General features: G+C 43.7%; 1 protein-coding gene across 1 annotated transcript; it reads right to left on the reverse strand.

Annotated features, from left to right (window-relative positions):
- On the reverse strand, positions 1 to 27,687 carry WDFY1 (WD repeat and FYVE domain containing 1). Its single transcript, XM_054386075.1, has 12 exons — positions 27,551 to 27,687; positions 19,398 to 19,465; positions 18,694 to 18,767; positions 16,740 to 16,794; positions 13,812 to 13,962; positions 9,997 to 10,109; positions 7,013 to 7,139; positions 5,246 to 5,351; positions 2,639 to 2,740; positions 1,900 to 2,030; positions 803 to 911; positions 1 to 60 (listed from the first exon to the last, which is right to left on the reverse strand). The coding sequence occupies exons 1-12, from the start codon at positions 27,685 to 27,687 to the stop codon at positions 1 to 3; spliced, it is 1,233 nt and encodes a 410-aa protein (XP_054242050.1).

Consider the following 27,687-nt stretch of genomic DNA (forward strand, 5'->3'; position numbering starts at 1 on the left):
TCAGCGCGAAGAGAAGCCAGTTGCAAGGCTGCAACCAACTACTGGCGTCATGTCCCAGATCTGGAAGAGAATATTGTGGGAGGGGGGAAAAAAAAATAAAAATCACACAGCATTATTGTAAAACCTAAGAGGTGCTTCTGTAAGAAGCAGAGAAGTAAACAAAGGCCTCCCGGGACAAACAATAGCACATCCTGTTTAAACTATACTTGAGGGAAATGTCATAGAGTTATACCAGCCTGACAAACCAAAAGCCAAACCTGGCTTGAGCCTCCAAGTCTTCTTGACAAGACTCAAGAGAGTCTTCTAGCAGCTCTGTTTTATTAAACAGTTTGTTGTCAACATGCCTATAAGAAAAGCAGGCACTGACTGGTACAGTCCTCTCAGTAGTGTCATGCGTAGTAGAGGTATAGCTTATGCACAGTGAGATTCTGCATCAGTCTGATTTCTGCATCACTGGGGCTTTTAGAAGCCATGCTCCAAGAAGCCAGAGAGCTCAGAGCAAAGGAAACCTGCATATTTACTTCATCATGTCTTTGTCTTTAAGGCTGCTGGCAGATTCTCCTACTGCTTTGTTTGTCCTGAGGACACCATCAGTAACCAGTTCTGACAGCTAGCATCCATTCAGGGGAGTTACAGGTCATTTCCCCGTTCAGCTGCAGGAAGAACAGTCTCCATCACATGCACTTCATGCTGCCCAAAACAGTTAGCTTTGTTGCAACAGTTGCCAGAAAAAAAAGCATACATAAATATTAATTCTCTATTAAACATATCTAATAAATGTAGGAAAGAGGCCCAGGAATACCTTCACAATCCGATCACTCCCACAGGTCACCATCAGCCCTCTGGAGATGTCCATGGACATGTGTGAAATGTTGTGTTTTCCTTCATGAAAGGTTGCCAATGAAGTACGGCTGCACAAGAACAATCCAAACGACAGGCAGCCATCAGCTGAAGCTTGATGGCATCATTACAGAGTACAAAATAAAATGACATGAAAATGACATTGCTCAAGTACTTCTAAATCAGTTCTGAGAACTGCAGTGCCATATTAAAGGGGGCAGAGTTAAATGAGCAAGTAATGCTAAGGCACTGTTTGTGTTGTTACACAGGTGTGACATTTCTTGGCCTTCTGCAGCCTGTCTCTTACTAGTACTAGAACAGAAGTGGAACACTGCATGGGTAAATGAGGCTGCTCAATAATTCAAGTGTAGCTAAACTTTTTTCTACTGGCTATAGCAAGTCAGCTAGGGCACAGCACTTCCCTTCTTCAAAAAAAACCTCAAGCATACAAACAATGCCAACAACCAAAAAAAAAAAAACAACAAACAAATAACAACACAAAAACCCTCAAACATCTCAAAAATTTGCATCTGATTGCTTTGGCACTTCCAACACTTCAAGGAGGTGACGACAAGAAAGTGCTGCTCATATCAAGGTAAAAAGAGGGTTTTTTCATTGCCAAGAATAGTTTAAATGAGACAGCAAATGGTGTTTAACTCAATTTGTTTGTACAGGAAAAAAATGCCAGGCTGTGAAGAATATTCCTGTAGAAGCAGCTGTCAGCAATTGTGCATGAGCTAACACAGGCATCCTGGCAGCTGTGCTGTATTGCTGGGCACCTGTTTAGCCATTTTAAATGCAATCAATAACCTTTACCTAAACAGAAAGCTTGAGACAAACACATTTCAATTCTAGATCTGGGCTTATGGTATAGAAAAAAATGAAGTGGATCCAAATCAGCTTGCAGAGCCTGTTGAGGTATCTCTGCTATCACAGTGCTGTCAGCACCCAAGAGTCAGCTTGGCATGTTTGTGTACAAATATGCACGGACACAGAGCAAGCCCAAGTGTATCTGCAACTCAGCAGGATTACTTTCACTTATTACTCCTTAGTACTCACTCTTCATCCTTGATGGACTCAAAACAGGAATCACAGACACGGACCTGGAACTCAAATCCCATGATGGGGTAACTTGACCGTTTTGTACTGCACTTGCCACACACTGCTTGCCCACATTTTCTGCAGTGATGCTTCATGTAAGAAAAAACCCAAAAGAAACAAATCACTATATTGTGCCACTTGACCGTCTTAACAAGTGTTCACAAAGCTTCTGGTGTATACCTGTAACAAAGCAACCCACTAGGAAGAAACCTGTTACTTCAACCAAAGATCAATGGTCTTCCTGACCATTAACAGGTTTACCACCATATTCTCCCTGTTCATCCTCTTCTCCTTTTTCAAGTTCCTTATAGGAGCTTTCACATTCCAACCCAGCAAGACCAGGGCCATCACTGCTTCACTGAACTGAGTACTCTACAATGTTAGGCTGCAGTTTGCTCAGTTATGAGGCATTGTGTGCCACTTCACACAACACTTAGAGTCCACAGCTCCAGTGCAAGGAAATACTCAGAGAAATCCAACAGAGCGCTCCGAGCACAGCCTGTTCTGCCCTATGATAGAAGCTTGATGCAACACTTTCCACAGAATTGAAAAACTCCTTAGCACCTATTAGGAGCGGTGACCTCTCAGTAAAGCCTCACTTCAAAGCAGCAAAATACCACCAGTTTAAAAGAGCAAACAGCTTTAGTGGTTTTCTGTTTGCTGAAGCATAGCAAAGCACTCAAACTAGCAACCTCACCTGTCTCAACCCTAATGTCTTTGTGTCCCACATTTGCTTTATGTTCCAGAAGAAAGGTTGTTCACACTTCTGACAGGAATCACTTTCAAGCCATTGAGGAGCCTACAAAAGAGCAAGAGATGCAAGCAGTAAGTTGTTTTTCCTCACACTACAACCAAGGAAGTTGGTTTTAAGAACCCAGAGTAAAGTTTGCCTTGAAAAGATGCCCCATCTCATTTCTGAACATCATAACAATAGATTGCCTGAGGAATAGTGCACAGAAATTTAGTACGAAAAAAACCCAAACCCAACACTAAAGTTATTTGTTACCTACACAACTTCTGTACTTTCTAAGCCTGAAGCAGTTATGTCATGCTACTGACTTAATAAAAAAAACTAATTTGAACATCTAAATTATTAAACTCACTGTGGGCATTCAGAGCCTGTGCTCTGGCTGCCTAGATGATTTTTAAGAGATACTGTAAATTGCAGAAGCTAAAAGAAGGACTCCAGCAGTAAATTCTGGAATTAAATATTTTTCTGCTTTACTATGAATGCAGTTTGAAATAATTAAGAACTCATCTGCATTCTCTACCCTCCCCACATCTTCATTAAGCACCTCTTCTCCCACCCACATATTTTTCCCCACCATAAATGGGACTAGGCCAAATGAAAACAGAGCTTTCACTCATTTCAGCACTCTCAAATACATTAAATAAGCATCCCTGTTAGGGACAGAAAGAGAGGCACACTATTTGTAATACACAAACTTGAGTTAGACCATATATACATCTGATGGGGGACACTCCCTGCATCTCAAGAGGAAACAGCAAAGCTTTTCTCCTCAATTTCTCCTTAATTTACTTACATCCATTGCTGACAGTAATAAAACAATCGTACTGTCAGTTGCATCCCCATCACACCATGAATATTTATTCATACCAGATGTCCAATCCCTACATCTTCAACCTTGACTGCAGTCCCCTTCCTTACCCCATGGTATTGGAAAATATTGTAAAGGGCAATAACAAGTCCAGCGTGGGAGGTGTGCAGGAGAGCAGAAGAAATGAGTCGAATCTCCACCAAGTGAGATGTTCCACATTCCTTCTTTCAGTCACTTTACAACAGCAATTTTCACTTAATAGCATTTTTAAGAAGACAATCAACATTCTGGCTTGGATATCTTCCTATTCTCTTCATCTTAATTTCAGGCATTAATTAAAACTTGCAAACTCTACCAGCACAATTAACAACATAAAGTTGGAACAGCACAAGATCAATAGTGCAGCTGTCAGTGGAGTTACCAGTCCTTCTAATTAAAGAATTGAGTCTTTACTCTTAGATGCATGAGTGCATAGTTGAAGATAATAATCTAGACTATGACTCAGTAACTAATGCTTCAGAGGCAAGATGTTCATCATTTAAACATGGCTTTCTTTGCTTTGGATTTGGATTACGTTTTTACAATGAGTTCTGAAACATCACAGAATCCCAGCACAGTGGGGATTGGAAGGGACCTCTGGAGATCATCTAGTCCAACCCCCCTGATAAAGCAGGGTCGCACCAAGCAGATGGCCCAGCACTCCAACGTCCACGTGGCTTTGCAGTCTCTCCAGAGAGAAGACTACACAAATTCTCTGGGCAGTCTGGCCCTTCAGTGCTCCAGTACCCTCACAGGAAAGAGATTTTTCCTCATGTTCAGAAAGAACCTCCTCAGTTCCAGTTTGTACCCACTGCCCCTTGTCCTGTCACTGGGCACCACTGACAAGAGTTTGGCCCTTGCATTTGAGCTATTGATAAGCAGTGATAACATCCCCTCTCAGTCTGCTCTTCTCTACACTCAACCTTTCCTCATCAGAGGAAAGCTCCAGTTCCTGCAGCATTTTCAAAGCCCTATTCTAAGCTAACCATATTATTTTAATAGTATTAAAACTGTCTATTATTTAGAAGATCCCTTAATTACTGTGTGCAGATCCAGAAGAAAAACAGCCACATCTTGTTTTTTCCCAATTGTATTATAAGTCAATTCCTTGCAGTTACAATGTTTCATAATATGACAGAACTTGAAGAAAGATCACACTCAATGTCAGGAGCATCACATATGGTATTCAGGGTGTTTAGGGTCACACCTCAACACAGCTCAGAAAAGAGGTCTTATTATGACACCTGCATTAAAAAAAAAGCAACAGGGCAAAGAATAGTGATGCTATTGGGGGCAACCACACTATAATCACAGCTGACTAAAGATAGTAACAATGTAGGTATTTTCATCTTCTGTAATGGATGTGAAGTGATGCAGAAAGATTGTGCAAGGCAGGCTCAGCTGCTGTGTATAAAGGTCTGGGGATCAAGTCTCTACATTTTGCTCTACATCTCAGAACAGCATCTCACTTTACCTGCTTTGACATGTTTTGGCAGCACAGCCCACAGGTTTCTTCACTGCAAAAGTTTGCCTGCCTCAGTGTTCCAGCAGCAAAGGGCTGTAGCCATCCAAATGAACATGCTGTCTCACTGAGATAAGGTTCTATGACGTCCCAGGCCCATCATGCACTTCTGTCCTGGGAATCCCTCTACCACAATGCAGTATGAATAGCCACTGTGAATCCCTGCCCTAGGACATGATCTTACCTCTTCTCGGCTGATATCCATGTTCCAAACAGCAATTCCCCCATCAGCTGAACAAGATACGAGCTGCCGTGTCAGCTGGATGTAACAGATAGCCTGCACCTTGTCGCTGCAAACAAAGCAAACAGCTATTTAAACACCCAGCAAGCCTCCATTTATCCTTGTAAAGTTACCTTGGAAGGCAGAACTGATTTCCAAACATTTTGCTAAGTCTGCTAAGTAGAGCTATAAAGATGAGTGAGCAGATGTTGTCACCTAAGCACTACCCTAGCATCAGGATGTGCCCAAGAGCAGTGTTCCTGCAAGCTTGACCAAGATACCAGAGGTGTAGCTCCATGTTTGCTGGAAATAAGCACTGATGGTGAGATGAGTGTCAGCTGGCTCAGAGTGTGTGTGCAAATATTCTTTGTGTTGGCAAGGAGAGACAGTTATCAAAGCAGAGACAACTGCAGAAACAAAGAGAAATATTTATTTCAAGATACAACTAGGAAGCAGAAGGAGCTTCTGCTATCTTCTGCTAACCAGTCCCCGTAAGTCAGTTTGCAGCTGCAAAGCAAAGCGTGCCTTTAACAAAACAGTTTAACCCTAGCTATAGTCATGACAAAATATAAGGCTACCCTCAGAAACTAAACAAAGGCTCTCCACAGTATTAGACTGCTTTGCAACATCTAGGTTAAATTAAAACCCATTCTGCTTCCCAGAAGGGCTTACTTTCCCATTCAGAATGAAGTCTGATGCTAAGTAGACTATTTGAACAGTGTTATAAATCTTCACCAGGGCACATATGTGGCAGTAATAGCAGTAGAAAGTCCTCCAGTCCTGACTTCAGTTACTTTTTGGTAACCAGTACTCTATTATTAGTTCTTTAGCCATAAAACTACATCATCAAGATTTACCAAGAGTTCTATGACTAAGACTATCAGTCTTGGCTTTAGATAGTGAAAGATGGATGGAGGCATCTATGAAATTAGACAAGATGACAATGCACTATACAAATATATCTTTAAACATACACAAGATCTCTACTATCACTGCATTTCTAAGTAAAATATTTCTAAGGTGAACTGTCTATTCGACTGAATTAAGACCTCTGATTTAAATGTGGCAGCTAGTGTTTTCTCTCTGTAAAAATAAAGAGTTGATTAAATACAGACAACTAAGTACCTAATTCACAGAGCAGAGGAGATGTGATGTGCTTTCTGAAGCTAAGAGACCTTCCTGGTAACTTAGCCAATCAGTTGATTACCTCACTGATAGATAGAACAGGAACATATCAAAGCTTATGCTAAAAAGGTACACAGAGTCATAGAATGGTTTGTAAAGGACCTTAAAGATCATGAAGTTCCAAGTCTGTTGCCATAAGCAGATACCTCAAAGACCAGCTTGCTCAAGGCCACATATAACCTGCTTACACACTTCTAGCCCTATCCTCAGCAGCAACACAAGAGCATGCAACTTTTACATCAAGTCCAAGTAAGATGATTTAGGACTGTTACCCACCTCTTTCTATAACCTACTTATGTTCTCATTACTCATAGAATAAATCATAGAATCATCATGGTTTAGGAGTATCAAGCATGAGCTAAAAAAAGATATTATCAGTAATGCTTTCCTAGTGCTGATTATTCCCCCTCAAAGTCCTCAGAGTTCTGCCAAAAGTTATTTTCTCCTGTTACTCAAAGATTCAAATATCCTGCTGTGCTATTTCTCCTTCTTAGGACTCTGTGCTCATTACAGAACATGCAGGAGAAATGAGATGCCATTACATACTGATGTCCCTGGAGCAGCAGTGTTCGCCCCTTCCTTCCACCAATGTCCCACATGATAATGCTGTGGTCAGAGGCACCTGAGAAGAGCAGGCGTTGAACAGGATCCCACCACAGAGAAGTAATACTTCCTAGGAAAGAACATGCTGCAGTTAGATCCAAGGGAGCCATTCCCCAACATAATTATGCTCTTCTGGGTCATTAAAGTGAAACCCGAGGTACTCCCTTGCTGCAGCAACAGATATTGAAAGCTGTAAAGCAGAGAACAGGATGAAACAGCAAGATAAAGTCCTGCTAGAGGGGCAAAGGGCACTTGACAACAGAACAAAATATCCCCCAAGAAGAAAGTTAGATGCAAAGCATAGGTCAGAACGTTGGAGTTACCAGCTTTCTGCACCTTTATTTAGGTATTTGGTTTGAGGAGGCAACAGGCCACCGATGAGGTTTGGAGGACATAAAGTATTAAAATTTGCCAAGCTACAGTAGAGCAGAGTGCTTGGTCAGTGGTTGCAGATCATGTTCACAGATAAACCAACTCCCTTACATAACCATTTACAACCTTAAAATGGTCAGAATAACAAACTAAATTACAGTTTCACTGCTGTTAGCAAATCTATACACTAAATCACAAAGCTAGATTTCAGAAGGCCCAGCCTGGCTGTTCACCTCATTAGTAAGACACATTAAAAAAATGAGTCATCTTACAGTAGCAGTCTTATACTAAACCCATGTGCACCATAATGTAGACAGGAGACTAAAGAAGTAATTTTGTCACTCATGCCTCCTGTAGTTTTGAAGTTGCAGGAATAGCCTTCCCTTCAAAGCTTCCTTCCACTGCTCAGTCGAAATCCAAAGCCTTGCTAGTCTAAAAGCAAGATGAGTGGTAATCACAGCCCAAACCAGACCTTTCCAGCTCTCTGGAACAGGAGGTTTTTCTTCCTTCCTTTAGGGCTACACTGCTTTCAGACTGATATTTGGGAATGGCTGTCTCAGAGAACACTGAGTACATGCACCAAAACAGGCAGTCTGAGTATTCTCTCAGCATCACACTGCTAAATGTGGAAAATTCTGGAAGCTGAGTGTTGAAGGACAAGCTCTACAACCAGGTAAAGCACAAAGCACACATTGCTTGAAGCCACAGGAAGGCAAGAGCTAGAAAGGAAACAAGAGGAAGTCAGGGTTTTGAAGTCTGGTAAACATAGTTGCACTCAGAGAACTAGAGGCTGTTTAAGTTCAGAGTTATCAGGCCTTCAGAATATGGCACAGGTACTGCAGAGGAGATGGATAACACATCATCCATTTTACACCAGTTGAAGAAAAAATTATTTCTGCTCCCCCCATTTAATAATTTTCTATACTAGATCAGTTCTTGTTTTGAGGGCCACAGTCCCCTCAGAGCACTTACACAGAAGCCAAGTTTTCTGCTATGCAGACAGCACTGCTGGAGTTGGTGCTTGGAAGTCCACCACACCTCAATAAATGGAATATGTGAGTACTGCCATATCAAGACATACAGTCATAGAACCATTTCGGCTGGAAAAGACCTTTGAGATTGAGTCCAACCGCTACCTGGTGCTCAAACTTGGCACCACATCCATACATCAAGGATGGTGATTCAATCACCTCCCTGGGCAGCCTATTCCAGTGTTTGATAACCCTTACAGTGAAAAAGCTTCTCTCAATATCCAATCTAAACCTCCCATGGTGCAACATGAGGCCACTTCCTGTTGTCCTTTCGCTTGTTACAGTGCTCTCAACTTGCCCTCCACATTCAAACCCTGATTTATCATTTTATGGCCATCTATAAATCAAGTCTTTAACCAAGTGTACTCTGTACTTACAGCTATTAAACAATGCAGCCTTTTCCAGTGGGTCAGACTCATGACCCAGTAATTCACCCCTAAAAACACAAAATAGTCAGCTGATTTGAAAGCTGCCAGTACCCATGGGGAGAGGCATTAAGTCTTGTGATTTCTCCAAGTATATTACTAAATTACACATTCTTTTGTGATTGGCATCCTTGCCTTACTCATGACAGCAGACAGTGGATCTATTATCATGCTACAGACTATTTGATTCTTCATTTAAGAATCATACAACCATAGAATTTGCCCTTCTTTGGACTTGATCCAGCACCTCAATGTCCTTCTTGGAGTGAGTGGCCCAAAACTGAACTCAGTATCTGAGGTGCTGCCTCACCAGTACCAAGTACAGTAGGACAACCACCTCTCTCTAGACCTGATGACTACACTATTGCTGGTACAAGCCAGGATGCTATTGGCCTTCTTGGCCAGCTGGGCACATGCTGTCTCATCTTCAGCCAGCTGTTGACCTGCACCCCTCAGGTCTTTTTCTACTGAGCAGTCTTCCAGGCACACTTACCCAAGCCTGGAGGACTGCATGTGGTTGTTGTAACCCAAATGCAGGACTTCATATAAGGACTTTAGCTATACTACACAGGATGAGATAATTTGTCTCTGACTTGACTATTTTGATCCTAAAAGGCTTTCTAAATTTCTCATGTATATTTTTGTTTCTTATAAAAGAATGATTAGAGCATCAAAGATGAACTGGGACGAGTTAGTAGTTTTTAGAATCTAGACTGGAAGTTGGAAAGCTACTTTAGGCATTATTATATTACTACAAGGCCTCTGCTACAAAAAAAAGGAACACATTCTTCTTCTTTTCCATGTTAAGGAGACTAAAGTTTTTAAAGGTGGCCATCTAGTGGGTAACTTGTGTTTAACAGAACACACACAGTTTACCTTTATTTTTCATCTATAATAAAAATACCTGTCAGTATTTAAAAGGCAAGAACGTGTCTGTTAAGCTTTGAACAGCTTTTGGTAAGTACTAACCTGCAGTAGTTGTTTATCCCATATTTATCCTTAAAGAAGCAGATATCCAACTGAATGTCTGTCTCATCCTGAGTCACAAAAATTAACTATAATCTGAGCCAAATGGAATTAAAAGAAAGAGCTACTTTACCTTCATGCCCTTTAAGTGTGGTGATAACTGAGCACGTGTTCTGCTCAAGCTTCAGGAGAGTGATCTGTCCAGAATAATCACCAACGAACGCGTGCCGAGTCTCATGATCATATCTGAGCACCGATCAAGGAGAATGCCTCATTTGCTCTGAAGAGTATTTTATGGTACTGAAACAGCACAGCTGGCAGCCACAGAGTCTAGCAAACTGGAAATGAGTATTTTAATACTCCAGATAAATTCTTACATAACCATTTCTAAAGCAGTTGGAGATGGAAACAATTAAGCCATTTTCATTCCTCTCTTCTCCTCACACCTCCCTACATGTGCATGTAAGACATTATTGAAGATAAGCAAGAGAAGTTTCAGAATACCACTGGAGAAGCCATGCGATAAATTTATGGCAAATCAATTAGAATGAAACTATATCTAGCAGATATTTACAGAATACACTCATGAGCTTCCACAAGAGATGGCAGAACTCCTCAAGCTACCTGTTGAACTGCAGACCTACCATTGGGAGCACCTCACTGGACACTGGGTGGCATTCAGTCTTACCAGGTATCTGCTTCTATAAATGCTTAGTTTTCTAGCATGTTGTACTAGTTGATGCCTCCAGGAATGGAAAACCAAGACACAAGGATACTGACTCTCTGCTGCTAGTTTACCTTACAGTGGAAGTACGCTCCCAATGTTGTAGCTACTAAGAAGGTGAGACCATCTAATTGCTTCTGTTCTCTGTACTTTCAGGTTTACTGATGCAGGTTCTTGAGCATGGAATAGAAGAATGTCCTGTATTTCAGAAAGGTTTCTGTCACTTATCATTGACATAAAAGCTGCACCACAATGAGGGACCTGCTAACGTGGCTGATTTGGCATGTTTGGCAAAACCATTCTAGATCATAACAATTTTCTGATACTCAGGGTTGGCCACTATCTCCAGAAACTAAAGCACAGCAAGCTTGATGGAACTACATTTGCCACATTAAGACTTTTGTTATTAGATATATAAGCAATAGCTACAAAACCCCTACATGTGACACCACATAACCCAGGAGTTGTGTATAAACTCATCTGTCCTCCTGGAACCACCCAAAACTACGTAGAGTAGCGAATAAAGAAGCCTATTCTATCTAACAGACTAACTTAAAAGGGTCACTGTACCAAAACCACACCACCATAAAGTGGAAAAAGCAGAGGCTGAGCCATCTGATGATATTCTGAAATCTCTTAAGCCTCTAGAATCTTGAAACAAACAATTAGCTTTCGATAAATCCATTAAGTCCCTGAACATGTGATCCTTTCTTCATCTTGGAAGTCTAGGCTAGCATTACTCTCACTAATCCAGTAAAGAATAGGCACTCCACTGTGTTTTCCCAAAGATTAAACATTGCATCATTAACAAATAACTCCTAAGGAGCATCCTGATAGTGGTGCTTGGTCTCCCTAGCTATTCCACACACAAGTCCAAAGGCAGGATCAATTTTGATGCATTTTCAAATGCCATTGTCTTTAGTGGATGTTTATTTTCATTAGGGCAGAAAAAGTCCTGTTCTTTTCTCTGTTTTCAAAATAAACTCTTCCATTATTTGCAGTAGTGTGAGCTACAGAACCCACTGAATTCAAACAATGAGGCTCAGAGGCAGCAGACTGTTCTCTGAGCTACCTCCTAATCCAGTTCTGTGCTGTGTTCAGCTGAGGCAAGCAGTGGGACACAACCCCCCTGAACTCTAGCACAAGGAGAGAAAAAAAAAAAAAAAAAAAAAAAAAAAAAAAAAAAAGAGTTTAGCAATTGTGGCAGTTTAGGCTGGGTGCCCCCTGCCACTGCCACATAAATTACACCTCTGGTGTCCCAGGTGCCCACCCAAGAGGGGTGGACACAGAAAACGGCGTATTTCTACCCATAAGTCCTGCACCCTATAAGGCCATCTGCAGAGTCATTCTCTTCCTCTTTCTTCCCTCTTTGCTCCCACGGGAGATGTCCTCTCTTATCGGGTAATGCCGGGGGAGTATCCTCAAGGCCTCTTAGGCCTGTCTAGGCCTAATGCCAGGAGGAAAATGGAGGGGGGGGCAGTCTCAGACCTGGCCAGCCTGAGACTCGCCTAGTGGGGGGGGGGGGGGGGGGGGGGAAGAAAGAGCCCTGGGGGTTTGGGTAGACCCTCAGAGGGGAAGAAGGGAAGAACTGGGAAGCTTTGGGAATTATGTAACGGGCTCTGTACGCTTTGGGATGTTCTCTGCCACTATGCTGTGTAGTTTGTAGTTTTTCTGTAGCTTCACCAATCACTTTTCCATTTAAACTTTCCATCACTCTCCAATCTGTTTGTGTGAGTCTCATTCTTTTGTCCCTTTCGGGGCAAGAGAGGATCTGTCTGGCCCCAAACCAGCACAGCAATATATAGATACAGCGGCAATTTGGTCAGACAAGTGAAAAGACCTCAGAAGGCCAGACATGCTGCTGGCACCCAAGCAGTTCGCTTTCCTCCTGGTTTCTTAGCACTGCCCAGGCACACAGCAACTCTAAAGAAGTCTTAATTTTGTCAAGAGGTGTAGTTGGACTCTTTCAGCTTTTGGTTCATATCACTTGTACATTATCTACCACTATCCTCATACATGAACCAATACTTCCAGTTACTGTCCAGCCACATCTAAACTGCCACCACTAATCCTGCTTTAGCAGGGAAGCTGGACTAGATCATCTCCAGAGAACCCTTCCAATTCCCACAATTCTGGGATTAACAAGTGCTAAAAATAGGTTTAGAATTTAAAGTACTTAACTCACACTCAAAAGTTTTCATACATGAACTATATTTTAAGCTACTGGGTCTGTTAGTCTCTTATATAGGATAAAGAATGCCCTGAAGTACTTAGAGCTGAATAACTAACCAGAGATCTTAAACTACAAATCACAGGATCCCAGCATAACTGGGGTTGGAAGTGAGCTCTAAAGATCGTCTAACCAACCCCCTGGTCACCCAGAGCAGGTGGCCCAGGATCACTACGTCCAGGCAGGTTTGGAATCTCTCCAGAGAAGGAGAGCTCACTGGGCAGCCTTTTTCAGGAGATCCAGCACCCTCTCAGGAAAGATGTTTCTCCTCATCTTCAGATGGAACCTCCTAGGTTCCAGTTTATGCCTGTTGCCCCTTTTCCTGTCACTGGGCACCACTGAGAAGTCTTGCCCTGCGCTCTTGAACCCCACCTTTTAGATACTGATCGACATTGATGACACCCCCCTCAGTCTTCTCTTCCCCAGGCTAAATAATCCCAGGTCTCTCAGCCTTTCCTCAGCAGAGACAGGCTTCAGTCCCTTAATCACCTTTATATCCCTACAAAGGCTGCAATTAAAAGCAGTTTGTAGGAAAGCAAACTGCACAGAGACCAATTACTACTAGTAATAGATGAAGTGTCAATATACTCTGTAGCTTAAAGATAGAAGAGATTAATATGAGCAAAGACAGAATAATTAAAGCAGTCCAAATGGTGCTTTCTGCTCTGGAAAGACTCAAAGGGACATCAGCATCTGTTGAACAAAGTGACTTGCCAGTTAGTAGTCACTTCCACAAGGTGCTACAGGTGGACATCTCAACATTAGGAACTAGTACACACTGATCTCTAACTCAAGCTCATCAATTCAATATACCCTTCTATTATCTAACAACAGCTAACACAAATAAAGGTATTATATATCTCACCAGAATAAGGGTTTGCAGACCTGCAAGAGATTTCTCTGTAGCTTTTTACATGAAAAGGAGGGAACATTGAGCTAAAAAAACCAAAGCACTCTTCCACTTTCAGGACAGTAATCATAATTCAAAGGATACTGTAGACACGAAGCCCAAGAGGTGAAATAATGTCTCCCAAGCATACTCCCACTCCTGGTGCACATCCAGCTGATACACTTGTCGTGACCAGTGCTGATAACCCACTCTGACGCCAGGCAGAAAGTAATAGCAGACACTCGATTCTGATGAGCTGTGGGAACAAAAACATTCTGGTTAGCTTCTAGAAAAAAAATAAAAATCAAAGAGATGGTTCTTATGTTCCAATTAAGAGAGATAGGGTGAAGATGACATTTAAGCAATGCCCCAGGGAGACATTTTTACCATCATAATATACTTGCCTCTAGGCATTGTTCTCTTTGGTATTTGGCCTCTGAATAGCTTAAGTGAACCAAACATGTCAGTCAGCTAATTTAAGAATCAAGAATCAAGAAGGTTGGAAGAGACCTCAAGGATCATCGAGTCCAACCTGTCACCCTACACCTCATGCCTATCTAAACCATGGCACCAAGTGCCACGTCCAATCCCCTCTTGAACACCTCCAGGGATGGTGACTCCACCACCTCCCTGGGCAGCACATTCCAATGGCCAACCACTCTCTCTGTGAAGAACTTTCTCCTCACCTCCAGCCTAAACCTCCCCTGGTGCAGCTTGAGACTGTGTCCTCTTGTTCTGGTGCTGGTTGCCTGGGAGAAGAGACCAACCCCCTCCTGGCTACAACCTCCCTTCAGGTAGTTGTACACAGCAATGAGGTCTCCCCTGAGCCTCCTCTTCTCCAGGCTAAACAGTCCCAGCTCCCTCAGCCTCTCCTCATAGGGCTTGTGCTCAAGGCCTCTCCCCAGCCTCGCTGCCCTTCTCTGGACATGCTCCAGCAATTCAACATCTTTCCTAAAGTGAGGGGCCCAGAACTGGACACAGTACTCAAGGTGTGGCCTAACCAGTGCTGTGTACTGGGGTACAATGACCTCCCTGCTCCTGCTGGCCACACTATGCCTGATGCAGGCCAGGATGCCATTGGCTCTCTTGGCCACCTGGGCACACTGCTGGCTCATGTTCAGCTGCTGTCAACCAGTACCCCCAGGTCCCTTTCTGCCTGGCTGCTCTCCAGCCACTCTGACCCCAGCCTGTAGCTCTGCATGGGGTTGTTGTGGCCAAAGTGCAGCACCTGGCACTTGGATTTGTTGAATGCCATCCTGTTGGACTCTGCCCATCTGTCCAGCCTGTCAAGGTCCCTCTGCAGAGCCCTTCTACCTTCTAACAGATCAACTCCTGCTCCCAGCTTGGTGTCATCTGCAAATTTACTGATGATGGACTCAATCCCCTCATCCAGATCATCAATAAAGATATTGAACAGGATGGGGCCCAGCACTGATCCCTGGGGGACACCACTAGTGACAGGCTGCCAGCTGGATGTGGCACCATTCACCACCACTCTCTGGGCTCGGCCCTCCAGCCAGTTCCTAACCCAGCACAGAGTGCTGCTGTCCAAGCCACAGGCTGACAGCTTGGCCAGGAGTTTGCTGTGGGGGACAGTGTCAAAGGCCTTGCTGAAGTCCAGGCAGACTACATCCACAGCCTTTCCCACGTCCACCAGGCTGGTCACCTGATCATAGAAGGAGATCAGGTTGGTGAGGCAGGACCTGCCCTTCCTAAATCCATGTTGGCTGGGCCTGATTCCTTGGCTATCCTTCAGGTATGCAGTGATTGCCCCCAAGACAATCTGCTCCATGATTTTCCCTGGCACTGAGGTCAGGCTGACAGGCCTGTAGTTCCCAGGTTCTTCTGTCCGTCCCTTCTTGTGGATGGGCGTCACATTGGCCAGTTTCCAGGCTTCTGGGACCTTTCTCCCACAGGGAAAGGGGCTGAGTTCAGCCCAGATCACCAGGCAAATTCTCAACTTCTTCCAGTCAGACCAGGACTTCTAGAAAGTAACACTTTTGAAAACCTTACTTGCTTTCTTACGTCCCTGTTTTCCCAACCCAGGGAAGCTATGCTCAGATTCATGCTTTTAAGCACCTGGAAGTGTCTCTAGTCTGTCTGCTACCTGTGTCAGGAACCAAACCCCACCCAACTTCATTTAGAATGCTACCACTGAGAAAGAAGTTACACAAACATTAGAAAGAAGCTCTCCCTGCCCCCCACTTGCCCCACAAGATGCAAGCACTTCCCCTAATCAAGCTGCCAAGTCATCTTCCTGAGGATTAATGGGGGGTTTTGTTGCTTTAAGAACAAGGCCTTTTTCTCCTAAGCAAGAACATTGCTTCTATCAGTGTCAAGGAGTCAGAAGACAAACTGTGCTTTGTTTCACTACATAATCTGCAGTCTTTAAAAGTCTGCTTCAGGCTTTTTCACATTAATATTCCAATTTTAACCAGTAACTGAGTTTTGCAGACAAATACTGAAATTAGTATCTCCAGACATATTAGTGCAATCCCTATTCCCCTTTGCAAAATAGGATTTTTTTTTTTCATCCCTATTGCTCTCTAGGATGACAGAAGTCAAGGACTCTCCAGGTAGAAATAATTGAGCCCAGTGATTACAGAAAGTAAGGACAGAAATTGTAAATATCAAAATGCACCTTCAGAAAGCTCTTATCTGACGCTCATGTAGTATAACAGCTCCACTTGAAGAGCAGACTCTGAACTCACTAGTTCTGGCTCACTACACTTGGAGGCCAATAATGAAAAGTTAGATAATGGTTGGACTCGATCTTCAAGGTCTTTTCCAACAAAAACAATTCTGTAATTTTATGCACTGATCTTAATGAGAAGGACTGCAGCTCAGACTCAGGATTACTCAATAAGAGGACATTTATCTTATGGCAGACATCCTTAACTGACAACTAGATTGTCAGCCAGACATAAAGCATATTTGGGTGTGATTAAGCTGTGACAGTTTCCCGTTTCCCAAGCATTTTAGAGGCCTCCCCTTCACACAGGTGTTAGTGTTAAACAGTGCTTAAGAGTTTACCTGGATAGGTCTTCACAAAGTTCATCTTATTAAAGTCCTCTGAAATATGAAACTCCTACAAACAAAGAGGAATTGTTAGATAAGCTAGAGCAGTGACATAAGCATTACTGATACCCAAAAGAGAGCAGCAGCCTTCCAGGCCAAAATTTACGTAGCAGCAATAAATCTCACTATCTGGCAGTTTCTCAAACCAAAGCATAGCATCCTGAGACATCAACTGTAAATTACACTTACTGGTGAACTACATTGTCAACAGGGAGCATCTTTTCAGAACAGTTTGCTGGGGGGAAATTATAGGAAGAAGTAAGATCTCACTTGTCCCCAGCAGGAACAAACAAAACAGCATCTGGTAGTATTTAGGATTTAAGTACACGAGACTTCATAATGGAGGGATTTAAGTGACAGCATTCTCTACTTGATCCACAGGGAGAGTGTTTTGGACAAGAAAGGTTGGACTAGATGATCCCCAAGGTCCCATCCAACCTGGGATTCTGTGATTCTACAATTAGGCTGACTGATATTTTTAAAGTCTCAATGTACAATTTCAAGTAGTGACCACTAGAATCACTGTTCTCTGTAGTTCTACTCAGAGCAGTCAGTTATCAGTGGCATCACTATTTATGACAGCAATGCAGTACCCTGGCTTCTTATAAGCTAGTAATAATCTTGACCTTATTTTCATAGAGAAAGGAAACCGTTAAAGCATCTGAGAGTCACAAGATTCCCCTCCTTTGAGAAGAAAGAGGGAAAGAATAAAGACCCACTTACTCTTCTGCCTCTCGAGGAGAGGGAGAGCAAATACAGCAAGATTACAGACAAGGAAGACCTACCAGAAAGGGGGGGGAGGGAAGGAGGGGGAGAGGAAATCAACTCTCTTTCTTGTCATTTCAGAGCTAGTATAGCAATTTCCACAACTAAAAAAATCTGCATCTAGAAAAAGCAGAGGGATATGCATGGTGATCCATGCTTCTAGCCAGATACAAGCTAGCTGCAGCTTATAACCCCTCTTAAAGCATCCCCATGGCACCCTGCCCAGCCTAATATACTCCTCAAAATAATTCCTTCATAAAATGCAATTGTTGGGGTCCATGGCTACACAAATGTCCAATAACTTCCTGAGGTTAGCTGGCTCACATCTAGACAGAGTAACGCTTCTTTATCTGCAGGCTTCTCATGCATGTTTGAGAAGAACTGCTAAGAAGTTCAGCCATTCAGTAGTAGCTGCATTCCAAAGAGAAGGGAAAATACATAAATTATCAGCTTCCATCAACAATGATGCTCACAGACAATCTAAGCAATTCTAATGGACCAGCACTGTGCTCTTGTGGCCAAGAAAGCCAGTGGTCTCCTGGGGTGCATTAAGAAGAGTTGAGAAAGATTCTCCTACCACTCTACTCTGCAACAGTGAGTCCACATCTGGAGGACTGTGTCAAGTTCTGGGTTTCCCAGCTCAGGAAAGACAAGGAACTACTGGAGAGACTCCAGCAGAGGCTGAAAGGATGCTGAGGGGACTGGAGCCCTTTTTATGGGGAAAGGCTGGGAGACCTGGGGCTGTTTAGCCTGGAGAAGACTGAGAGGCAATTTTCTTTTTAATGCTTAGCAATATCTAAAGGGCAGGGGTCAAGAGGATAGGGCCAGATGCTTTTCAGTGATGCCCAGCAACAGGACAAGGGGCAACAGGCACAAACTGGAACCCAGGAGGGTTCATCTGAACAGGAGGAAAAACTTCTTTCCTGTGAGGGCAACAGAGTACTGGATCAGGGTGCCAAGAAAAGTTGCAGAGTCTCCTCTGGAGAGATTCCAAACCCACCTGGACCCTGGTAACTGTGGGCAACCTGCTCTGTGTGACTCTGGTTTAGCAGGGCCATTGGACTAGATGTCTCCAGAGGTTACTTCCAACCCCTACCACTCTGATTCTGTAATCAACAATAGGAAGAAAGGTAGGGCAGCTTACCATGATAGCTCCATTATCCTGGCCTACAAATATTCGCCTGCTGTCATGATGATATGCCATGGCTGAACATGGTGCTGCCAAAAAAGTAAGCACATTGCAGTTACTGACACAGGGGTATTAGAATACACATGCCTTATTAAAACCAAGACGGAGCTGTTTAAGATTAAGTAGATTGATTGAAATCAGTCTGCATAGGTCAATGTCCCTTGGTAAGACAGTTACATTCCCATGTGTGCAGCTGAGGAGAGGGGTGCTGCTGGAGTAACTCAGGTATCCTGCTAGGAGCTGTGTGCAAATGTGATTGTCTGCCCTAAAGTGCAGCCCAGAGGAGTTTTACTCAGGGTAAAAGTCTAGCTAGCACCCACAGTGTATGCAGCTGGTTACACTCAAAGTTTTCAGCTCAAAAGATTTATCTCAAAATGAACCCCGAGTTGTAGACAAGATCAGTGTCTTGTTCTTTGCATCTGTATCAGGTAAAGTGGTGGAGAGCAATATGCAATTTCATGGCAACTCCATATTCAATGATGTCTCAACATCTGCAACTTAAAACACTCTTGTCTCTGAGACTACCTAAAACATCTCTGAGCAGAAAACCTCAAAAGAACTTCTTCCATTTTGAATGAAGAGCTAAAAGAGATGTGAAAAGAAATGACAACAAAATTACCCCAGTGGCCATCACTTACGACCTCCAGCACTGCACTTACATGACATGGTGTGATAGATGCTGGGCCAGTACTGTCCACTGTCCCTCTTCAGCCATACTCGTATTGTTCTGTGTGGTGGAAAGAATGGGGAGAAGACAGTTTTAAGTACATCATCCTTTGCTTCTGAATCAGTCCATTACTGATATATCAGCTACGATCCTCTTAGCTATTGTGCTCCTCAAGCACAACAGTTAGAGGGACAATATAATAATAGCACTCCAACAGTACTTGACCATAACAATAACAGTGCTAAGAACTGCCACCTCTGGATACTCAAGACTTTTCTTTACAACTACTTATACACTGAGTTTCAGTAACTACTAAACGGAAATACTATCTAAGCTCACCTCATAAATTGCTACATATTACAGAATCCCAGCATAGTAGGGGTTGGAAGCGACCTCTGCAGATCTAGTCCAAGCCCCATGCTAAAGCTGTCACACACAGCAGGTTGCCTAGGAACACAATGTCCAGAGAACCTCTCCAGAGAAGGAGACTTCACAACAGAGAAGGTGCTCCAGCACCTTCACAGGAAAGAATTTTTCCTCCTCTTCAGGTGGAACCTCCAGGGTTGCTCCCTGTCTTGTCACTAGCCACCACTGAAGAGTGTTGCCCCATACTCTTGACCCCCACTCTTTAGATATGAATAAGCATTGATAAGATCCCCTCTCAGTCCTTTCTTCCCCAGGCTAAACAGCCCCAGGTCTCTCAGCCTTTCCTCATCGGAGAGATGCTCCCATCCCCTCATAACCTTTGTAGCCTCTGCTGGACCCTGTCCAGTAGTTCCCTGTCTCTCTTGAACTGGGGAGCCACCGCGATGCAGAGACAGGACAAAGCTTGATGCAAGCAAGGTGTCAATTTATTGTATACAGCTTTTCCTTTATATAGGTTAACATAATCAGAGAAGGCAGCTTGTACTTGGCCATTAGTAGGTCCAGGCAACAGTTGTAAACTCATGATTAGCTACAAAGTCTCACGTGAACACATATAGTTTACCAAGGCTTAAACAAACATCAGACAAGAGACAAAAGATTCCATAACTCTGCATTCCACTGTCCTGACATTTTGCTGAGTTCCCATTATCAGGTAACTGCATAACCCCCACAGGTCACAGTGACCATTAGGAGTCACCTATCTGTGTTTTTCTTTCTACACAGCTGCATTCCGTTCCCAAGGTTTATGACCCACCAGGATTAAAACATCTCCTTCTATCAGTAAAGCAGTGTCTGGGGTTCTGGTCCCTAAATCAATTCCATCAGGGAGCCCAAAACTGGACACAACACTCCAGATATGGCCTCACTAGGGCAGTGCAGAGAGGGAGAAGAATCTCCCTTGACCTTCTGGCTACACTCTTCTTAATGCACCCCAGGAGACCACTGGCCTTCTTGACCTTGAGGGCACACTGCTGACTCATATTCAGCCAGCTGTTCATTAAGACCCACCTCCAAACACTTATGTCTGGATCCACAGAGGACATCACATCCAGTTCAGCATTATTTGTTCCAAGCTACGTCTCTGCTCCCTCATGTTAAGAAGACAAAGGACAATCCATGCAAATAGCACTTGAACTTAGCACTGCTCCTCAAATCTGAGCCAGTCAACAGGAACCCAAAGAAGTTGAGAAGACAACTGAGACAGTAAGCTACTGCACTTCCTAAAACTGATTTTAGTCTATAACCTTCCAGAATCAGGCCTTGGAAGGAAAGGAAAGCAGTCTTGAGAATGTTTCACAGTATTCCACTCTCCTGACTGTCAAATCCTGGGAGGAGGGATATCAAAGAATCAGCAAGGAAGTAGAAAGTTATTGTCAGATAAAAACATTCCTACAATAGGCACATTTGAAGGGAAATGTACAGCAAGAAGTTAAATGCACATGTGTAGACAGTACTAAGGTTATTTTAAGCCTCCTTGAAATTTCCTCTCCAAACCATTGTCTGTCTTCTTGCTACTGTTTAAACCCAACTTCCTCATTCCTGAATGGAAACCTAAAAGTAAACATGTCTACCTGGAAATGTTGTCAAGAAACTTCATTGAGATGAGTGGTTCTATTCACTTATAGCTAAAAAAGGCCTGGTACTTGAATTTTATAAGAAAAAACCCTAGAGGATGGATTTGGTAAACATCACATAGGATTGCCAGTAAGGATTGCCATGGGCTTGCCAAAAATAGCATAGGAGGGGACTGGTATCTTCTATCAGCATGAGAACTTTTCAGATTGAAGTTGTAAAGGCAGTGTTGTAGTTTTATATTCCATTTATGGGATTTTCTTTAAAGGACCACACAGAAACAGAGCAAACAACACCTGGCCCTGCACCTGGGTCATCATACCTCCCTGGAATGCTACAAGCTTGAAGAAGAGTGCCTGGAAACTGCAAGGTGGAGAAGGACCTGGGGGTATTGGTCAATAGCTGGCTAAAGATAAGACAGCATATACCCAGGTAGCCAAGAAGGCCAACAGCATCCTGGCCTGTACCAGAAGTAGTGTGGCCAGCAGGGTTAGAGAGGAGATTACTTCCATTTATTCAGCACTGGTGAGGTCACACCTTAGTATTGTGCTCAGTTTTGAGCCCCTCACTACACTGAGGTCCAAAGGAGGGCAAGAAAGATAGTGAAGGGCTTCCTGCACAAGGCTTATGAGGAGTGGCTGAGATAACTGGGATTTTTCAGCTCAGAGAAAAGGAGACTGAGGGGAGACCACCTCACTACAACTCCCTGAAAGGCGGTTATAGTGAGGTGGGGGTTGTTCTCTTCTCCCTGGTAACAAGTGATAAGAGGAAATGGCCTCAAGTTATGCCAGGGGACGTTTGGATTTCTTCCCTGAAAGGGTTCTCAAGGCCTGGCACAGGTTGCCCAGGGAAGTGGTTGAATCATCATCCCTGGAGGGATTTAGAAGTTGTGGAGATATTGTACTGAGGGACAGACTTGGTAGTGCTAGGTTAATGGTCAGACTTGATCTAAAAGATCTTTCCCAATCTAGATGATTCTATGATCCTGTTTTCCTTCTTGAACCTTGAAACCAATACAGCTGAGGACACACTGCCTCAGAGCAATGATTATGAGCCAACACTTTTCCACCAGTTCAGTGGCAAATGTGCATTACTCCAATCTATAAAACATTTTGCATTGAAATTCTTGTAAAAGCTTTCACTTTCTGTTTACATAAATCAACACCTTGTCTCATGGTCAGAAAGCTAACACCTCAGAAGAGCAGTTGGCCATTTCTTGGTAACAGAAGAAAACAATAAAAAGTCATTCTTATCATGCAGATGCCAGTGGTAGCATGAATGAGCGCCAGTGTTTGTAAGGGATTTTTAATCCGCATTTTAAAGCGGCTCCATCACACTCAAGCCATTCTGAATACCTCAGATGGTGGCTTGCCACCCTTACTTATTTCTTTCACTCCTAGCCAAAATAATTTAATTATTTGTAATCTAAAAATACTATAGAGTTATCAGAGTGACTGAAATCATACATTGCTGATTTTCCCAAGTTTCCTCCCTGTGTTCTGGTCAACTAAACTAGAAATTAATGTAAAGGAAACAATGATTTACTTTCTCTAAGCAAATTATTTTCTGGAAGTATAACTTATGCACTGATCATCAACACTAAAGTTAAGAGCCTAAGCAAACAGCTGCCAGAGTTAGCAAATTTATCTTCTGCAAGCTTATTTCGGTTTAAGTGTGGTTTAGACTTCACCAGCCTCATGCTTGCAGAGATAAGCTGTCCAAAAGCTTTACATCTAATTACACAAAGCTCTGACCCAGCAAAATTTGAAGAGATTGTTTCACAGTAGTCAGCAAATAACCTGCGCCAAAATCCCATCCCACTTGTGCTGGATTGTCTCTCCTACAGGCCTCCTGTGGTGCGATCTCCTTTCGTTAGGCCAAATTAACTTGTGAAATACTGGTTCTATCTTAAAGGACTCAAGAAGTCGTCCCACTGCTTCAGTTGCAGCGGTCCAACCCTGGAAATGCTCAAAGCCAGGTGTAGTGGGAGATGTCCCTGCCCATGGCATGGGGGTTGGAACAAAATATCTTTAAGCTCCCTTCCAACCCAAACCATTCTATGATTCCAGCAGCATTTGTGCTGATACCATGTCAGCTGCCCTCTAAAAGCCAGATGCAAGTATGCCACAGAGAAAGAGGTGGCAAACGACTAGCAGGCAAATCCACGCTTGCTGTGATATGAGCACTGCTTCAAAAACTACACAGCCACCTCAGCTCTGATCCAACTGTATCTCCCCAACACCTTCAAACCAACAATTGCTTTCCCATTTGCAATCAAGCTCTAAGAACGGCTTTCCTATCAAAAACAGAAGGTTACATTCTTCTGATAGCCACAATAAAGCAGAAGTATTTAGACTGCTATTGACCATGTTCCCAAAGCTGCATCAGGAATGTAGTTGAATCAGTGCAATAGGAGCTCAAGGACACAGCTCATAGTTGATGCTGTTGATTGAATTTCTGCTCACTAAAACACTTGTTCTGACCAATATATAAGTTCCATAACCTCCCAAAACCCTAATATCAGAACCAAAGCAGCAATAGCAGCTGCTGCCAGTCACAGAAGACCAGCATTCAGAAGTGCTAGTGACTCCAAAGATAAGCCTGTGGTAAATAGAATACCTTCATCTTGCATTTAGGGCCTTGTAGATCCCACAGCATCTCCAGCTGCTCCTGGGAAACACTCATCTTGCCTTAGTTATTTGAAGACAAGGATAATAAGGCTAAGTTCAAGGATTTGTCCCTATCACAGATGTCTGCAGCCCACACCACCCTATCTCTGATGGGAGAAAACAGAAGCTAGCCTGGAGCAGACAGATCTAACCCACAACTGGCATCTGCACTGCCTGCAGAGGCTGAGGGATGTGCTACAGCCATTCCAAACATTGTCCAGCAGCCAAGGTCAGGAAAATGCCTGCAGGGACACAGAGTTAATCATCCTTTCTAGGTAAGTTCTGAGAAAGCTTCACAGCTGGCAAGTATCCCACTGAAAAGATACTTTACTATTTAATTCTGCAAGTATTCATGCTTCCTCTTTTTGGTTTCAAAACTTGAAAGAGCAGCTGGAGCTGGATTTTGATTAGTGTTCACAGACCTATTGTAGAATCTTTTGTACCCTTAAAAAAACCAGAACCATTACTTCTCATTTCTAGCATTCAAAACAGAACTACAACTCCTCTAACAAGAGGCTAATCCACAGCTTTCCCAGTGAATGTTTGTGCACCAATGTTTACATCACTCTTAACTGGTAAACACATTCCTCACACTGGTTATTATGAAATACTTGACAGTCTTAACTGCATTACGATGTAATAAAGAAATACTTTGGCCCTACTCTTTCGGTGCTCACAGCAGCTCTTTCACTTCTGCACTCTGCTTGTTATTAGCAGCAGAACCAGGTATGAGGTATTAACACCTATGCCCTGTTTTTAGTGAGCGAACAGCAGAGCACTAAGTTTGGTAACATTAAAGTGTAGGCGACCATTAAAGTGTAGGTGAAGGATACATGAGTGAGTAGGCCCAGATGTGCTGTGGAAGGTATCCCAGATTAGAGGCAATACACTGCATGAATTAAGCCTTCAATCTAGAGCATCTCTTAGAGGTTTACACACCCCAAAAATGGGTAACAGCCTTTGGTCTCCTTACAGCATCAAAACCCGACCAGATAAAGATGCAGCTGGGGCCTTGGCTCTTACCAACACAGTCCAAACATGCAGACTGCTAACCTTCACAGAATCGAAGAATGGTTTGGGTTGGAAGGGACCTTAGAGATTATCTAGTTCCAACCCCTCTGCCATGGGTAGGGACACCTCCTACTAGGCCAAGTTGCTCAAGGCCCCATCCAATCTGGCTTTGAACACTTCCAGGGTTGAAGCCTTCACAACTTTTTGGAACAGATTACCCAGAGAGGATGTGGAGGCTCATACACTTCATCAGACCTTTCAGTTTACAGGTTGGCACTGTCTGTTCTGCAAACCTGCACCATCAAATGCTGCTCAAGCTTAATTCAGGCATGACCGCCTAAAAACTACTATTTCCTGTTCTCCCCTTCAGGAAGTGCATCAAACAAGCTGACATTCAGCCCACTCCGGTACCCAAAAAACAACAACTTCATCCTGGTTCATCTGGTATCCTGAGATACCAGAACATCTACCCCAAACATAGCACTTGTACTTCAGGTTTGTAGAATTCAGTCCTCATAACTGATAACTCACCAAAGAATTAAATCTGCTGATCTTCAGAGGGGAGGAAAAAAACCCAACCAACCAACCAAAAAAAACCTAAGCCAACACCAAAAACCCCCCGATAACAGGTGTGTGGGGAGGTGGAATCCAATTGGCCACTTTAAAGAACTACTTCTCAAGTTTTCCTCTTCCAAATTCAACAATTTCTGCTGCTTGTTTTTTAGAGTTCACCTGGCACTTGAAAACAATCTTTTAGCACACCAACAAAAAATACATTCTCACCACCTCGCCACACAAAGCAAAGATAGACCAGCACCATGACAGATCGTATACCAAATTAGTTGCTTAATGCCAACAGATGAGAAACTAGCAATGTCTGGTAAACTGTACTAAAACCAGGACAAGTTTACATCTTTTGCACTTTATCTGTCCAATCCCTATCAAATGCTGAATGCCTTGGCTCACAATAAGCATATAAAGGTAGCAAGCGCTGTTGCTAGCTGGTTTATTTGCTCTTTTTATGCCAGAAAAAAACAGCTTAGCAGTTCAGGTAACATCATAGCTCTGCTGATTTTCAGCACTTGTACCCTCACAGGATTCAGACAAAAAAGAAAAATAAAAATGCAAATTCAGGTTTAAAATTTTACCTGCAGTAAAATTCTCTCTCCACCAAGACACATCCCAAAGACAGCACTTTCCAGCATGGTCCATTCAACCACTACTGCCGTTTCTAGACAGGAGCTCTTCAGAAGCATCTCCTACACTTCTGCACATTTACAAGTCACTTTACACACGTCAGGGATGAAATTTCCAGCTCTCATCACTACACTGCAGAACCCTTACCTCTCTCCTAGCCAACAACCCTCTGTGCTACTTGTTTCCTCATTTTCATTTTTGTTTCTTCTGAATAATGACTACTTAATGACATTACCAACTTCTGTGGCATATGTTTCCCACACTGTGTGATTTGAGGATGAGGATTTGACTCAGAAAACATTTGCCCTTCCAAACAGAAACCATTGTCCTCAGCAGCTCACTGCCACCTCTCCCCTCAGATCTGCCAACTCACTCCCTGAGCTTTTTCACCCAGAAGGAAGCAAGTTTGAGACCTTCAGAGCAAGACATCAGACTGGACTTTTTTCACTGAAGCAGCTCAGGAAGCTGCCACTCTCCTGACAGACAGGAGAAGCAATAATGTACCAACAAGTGAATTACCCAGCACAGCTAAAGGGAGAGGAAAATATACTTCCATACTTTTTGGTTCTGCTCGTAATCACGACGGAACCCTTTTACACACAAACGAGCTCCATTTTTCCATCTGCCTCACAGTGTTTGGAAAGCATGAAGTACATGAGCTTTTTCCTACAAGGAGGGGAAGGCACCTAACTGGTTAATGTTATTTTCCTCCTTCGAATTGTAATTTCGGTTATTTCCTTACGGCTCCAGGCAAAGAGTCATGGCTGCGTGCCTCCTGGCAAAGTTAGAGCCTAAAAGCTGGTTTTCCCCTCAGCCAGCGCTACGCTTCCCCGGCTCTGCCATCTCCCGCCTTTCGTTGCGCCCCGGTTTCAGGGGCTCCAGGATCGAGGGGCTCAGCCCCAGACCTATATGGAGCGACTAACGCCGAGGGAAGGGAGTGGACCCGGGGGCTCAGCCCCACATGGAGCAGAAATCACCGAGAAAGAGAAGCTGACCCGGAGCCTCGGAGACGGGGGTGGGGGGGAGGCTCTGACACCGGACGGGTAACGCCGAGAGAGGAGAGCGGAAACTCCGGCTCCGGGACTGGGGAACTCAGACCCAGCTGCGCACGGAGCGGAGACCGTCGACGAGAGAGAGCGACCTGGATCCGACCCTCCGCCGAGGGGCTGCCCGGGCAAGGCCCGCCCTGCCCAGCCCCTCACCGAGCAGGCCCTGATGGGCCTCACCGGTCTGTGAGGCGCCTGACCGGGCCGAACCACGGCGCCGATACCTGTCCTCGCTGGCCGTGATGACTCCATCCTCCTTCGGGATGAGGAGCGCGGCGCTGACCACATCCTGGTGCCCCTCGACCTTGCTGAGGAGGATGGGCCGGCTGCTCTGCGGCCGCGAGTGGATCTCGGCTGCCAT

Source organism: Indicator indicator, chromosome 13 (genome assembly GCF_027791375.1).
Source record: "Indicator indicator isolate 239-I01 chromosome 13, UM_Iind_1.1, whole genome shotgun sequence".
Lineage (NCBI taxonomy): Eukaryota > Metazoa > Chordata > Aves > Piciformes > Indicatoridae > Indicator > Indicator indicator.

Coding starts and splice junctions, on each gene's coding strand:
- WDFY1 (XM_054386075.1), bottom strand. CDS start 27,687: ATGGCAGCCGAGATCCACTCGCGGCCGCAGAGCAGCCGGCCCATCCTC. Junction 18,768..19,397: donor CATCTATCACACCATGTCAT/GTAAGTGCAGTG, acceptor CTTTTTTGGCAG/CACCATGTTCAGCCATGGCA. Junction 13,963..16,739: donor CTTTGTGAAGACCTATCCAG/GTAAACTCTTAA, acceptor TTGTTCCCACAG/CTCATCAGAATCGAGTGTCT.